Source organism: Pteropus alecto, unplaced genomic scaffold (genome assembly GCF_000325575.1).
Source record: "Pteropus alecto unplaced genomic scaffold, ASM32557v1 scaffold71, whole genome shotgun sequence".
Classification (NCBI taxonomy): Eukaryota; Metazoa; Chordata; class Mammalia; order Chiroptera; family Pteropodidae; genus Pteropus; species Pteropus alecto.
Genome location: NW_006433024.1, coordinates 5,811,670 through 5,813,863, shown reverse-complemented (window position 1 = coordinate 5,813,863; position 2,194 = coordinate 5,811,670). Strand labels below are relative to the sequence as shown.

Genomic DNA, 2,194 nt, shown 5'->3' with positions numbered 1-2,194 from the left:
TAGGCCTCTCCTACATGTCACAAGGGTCATCTGTTAGAGCTACTGAGCATGATCTGCTCCATTTTTTTTTCTTTCTTGTTTGAGAAAAGAGTAATAAGCAGTGATTTTAACCAAATGATTGGGTAGTAAAGTTAAAACTTTAGGTGGGAATATACATACTGACTAGAAGTTAATTGCTAAAATAATGGATTGTTTTATTATTTTGCATATTTAATGTTGTTATTCTAATAAGCAGCATATTTGTTTGCAAATGCTCTAATGCTCTTAAGTCTATTCTTTATGCTCATGTCAATTTTACAAGTTATGAAAGAAATGTATGTGCACATATAGGGACTAGAAGATTTTAATATGATTTAGAAAATGTTCCTCCTTCAGAATTATTAGATATTGGGTGTCACAACTCATTAAACACTTCATATACATTATATTAGGAGAATACTCCATGATCAAAGTTACAGTGATATTATGAAATCTTAGTAGTTTGTGTGACAGTAATTTAGAATTTCAGTGAATCTAAACAAGAATCTTGATTCACTATAGCTATATACACAATGTACATTTTTGTTTTTCTGTAAACTTTTATGTCTGTCTAGGGAATATAATTACACAGTTAGTGGTTTCCTAGATTTAGTTAAGAAAATGAAGATTTTATTTAATTTAAGGGTTCTAAATTTAATTTCATAGTAAAATTTTTATGAGTTTTTATATGTTTTAAAAGTAACATTTTTTTCTAATCTTAGAATTACCATTTACATGTTAATTTTTACTACAGTATTTACTGTATTTGAAAAGTGTTACTTGTCTGAAAATATCGAGTTCATTTTAAATGAGTCAAATTGGTTTATCAATGATATTTTTGCCCTTATATTTTAACATTTTTCTAGGAATTTTAAAATAATTAGTTTCTTTGATCTCAAGAAATTTTTTTCTTGTTTTGCTTTGTTCTGATTTTTTAACAATTTTAGGTTTTTACAGTGGAAATTCTTATCCAGAACCAGCCTTTTATAATCCAATTCCCTGGAAACCAATTCATATGCCTCCTCCCAAAGAAGCTAAGGATCTATCAGGAAAGAAGACTAAAAGGCCTGTGATAAGTCAGCCACATAGGTCATCATCTCTGGTAATTCATAAAGCCAGAAGCAATCTTTGCCTTGGAACTCTGTGCAGAATACAAAGATAGTAGACATGAGAAATTGCATGCTTTTTCCTACAGATATTTAATTTTAAAATCAGAAATTGTTTTTTTACTGCTCAGTCAGTGGTTCAACATTTGGTGTTGTGATTGACAAATTCAGATTTTTGCATTTACATATGGAGTCCTTAGAGTTGATTAAGGAAGATATTTTATACATTTTCAGTTTTATAAATGCTTCAAGGTTGATCTTGGCATATTTTTTCGCAGGATAAATGACTGGATATCTAGCAATTGTGTTTGTATTTAACTTGTGGTAAAGCTACTGTGATACCAATAAAACCAACAATTTTTCTTGTGTTCTTTCATACTCTATGTTGTTTGTGTTTATGTTTATGAACATAATAAAGTTAAGATTAAATTGTTCAAAAAAGCATTTCTAAACTACATGCTCAAGATAACTCTTAGAAGAATCTAAATCCTAGAGCATAAACATCGTTTATGCTCTGGATCTTAGATTGTTATTAGCAGTTTTGAGACATTAATAGTATTTTGCTGTACTTTGTATAAATACTAATTATTAGGTTGTTAATTTTGAAATTAGGATTATTTTGATGTTAACTATTAAATGATATTTTACTGAAGATGAGATCACAGATCTTATTAATAAATAAATGTTAAGGATATTCAAAGGATTACTAAAATAGCACTCAGCACTTTTTGTTAAATTTTAAAAGTCTATATCTTTTTTTAGGGGATCATCAAGAAATGAAAATTTGTTGTGGCAATGTAAAGTCAGTAAGTTCATTTAAAAGCGATTTCTATTTAGCATATATTCCATGTTTCATACTGTTTTAGTCATCTGCCAGGTTTCTTGTGATTAACATGCAGTGGAGTTGTTAATCAATGCAAGAAAAACAAAAAAGAGGATCTTTAAAGGGAATTCATGTCTTTAGAAATCTAGGAAAATTCTAAGCAGAGAACAGTTTGGGAAGAGCCAGTAGGGGTTGTTAGTCCAAAATATTGGTGAGATTTAGAGGCCTGGCCATTTTTCTCAGAACC

The 2,194-nt window shown here is 29.2% G+C and overlaps 1 protein-coding gene across 1 annotated transcript in view; it reads left to right on the top strand.

Annotated features, from left to right (window-relative positions):
- The window catches only part of CCDC34 (coiled-coil domain containing 34), a 21,717-nt gene extending 20,210 nt beyond the window's left edge, over nt 1-1,507 (top strand). The window contains 1 exon segment of the mRNA XM_006907985.3: nt 966-1,507. Coding sequence (XP_006908047.2) covers nt 966-1,180 — 215 coding nt within the window. The 3' untranslated portion in view covers nt 1,181-1,507.
- Nucleotides 1,508-2,194: the final 687 nt, after the last annotated feature.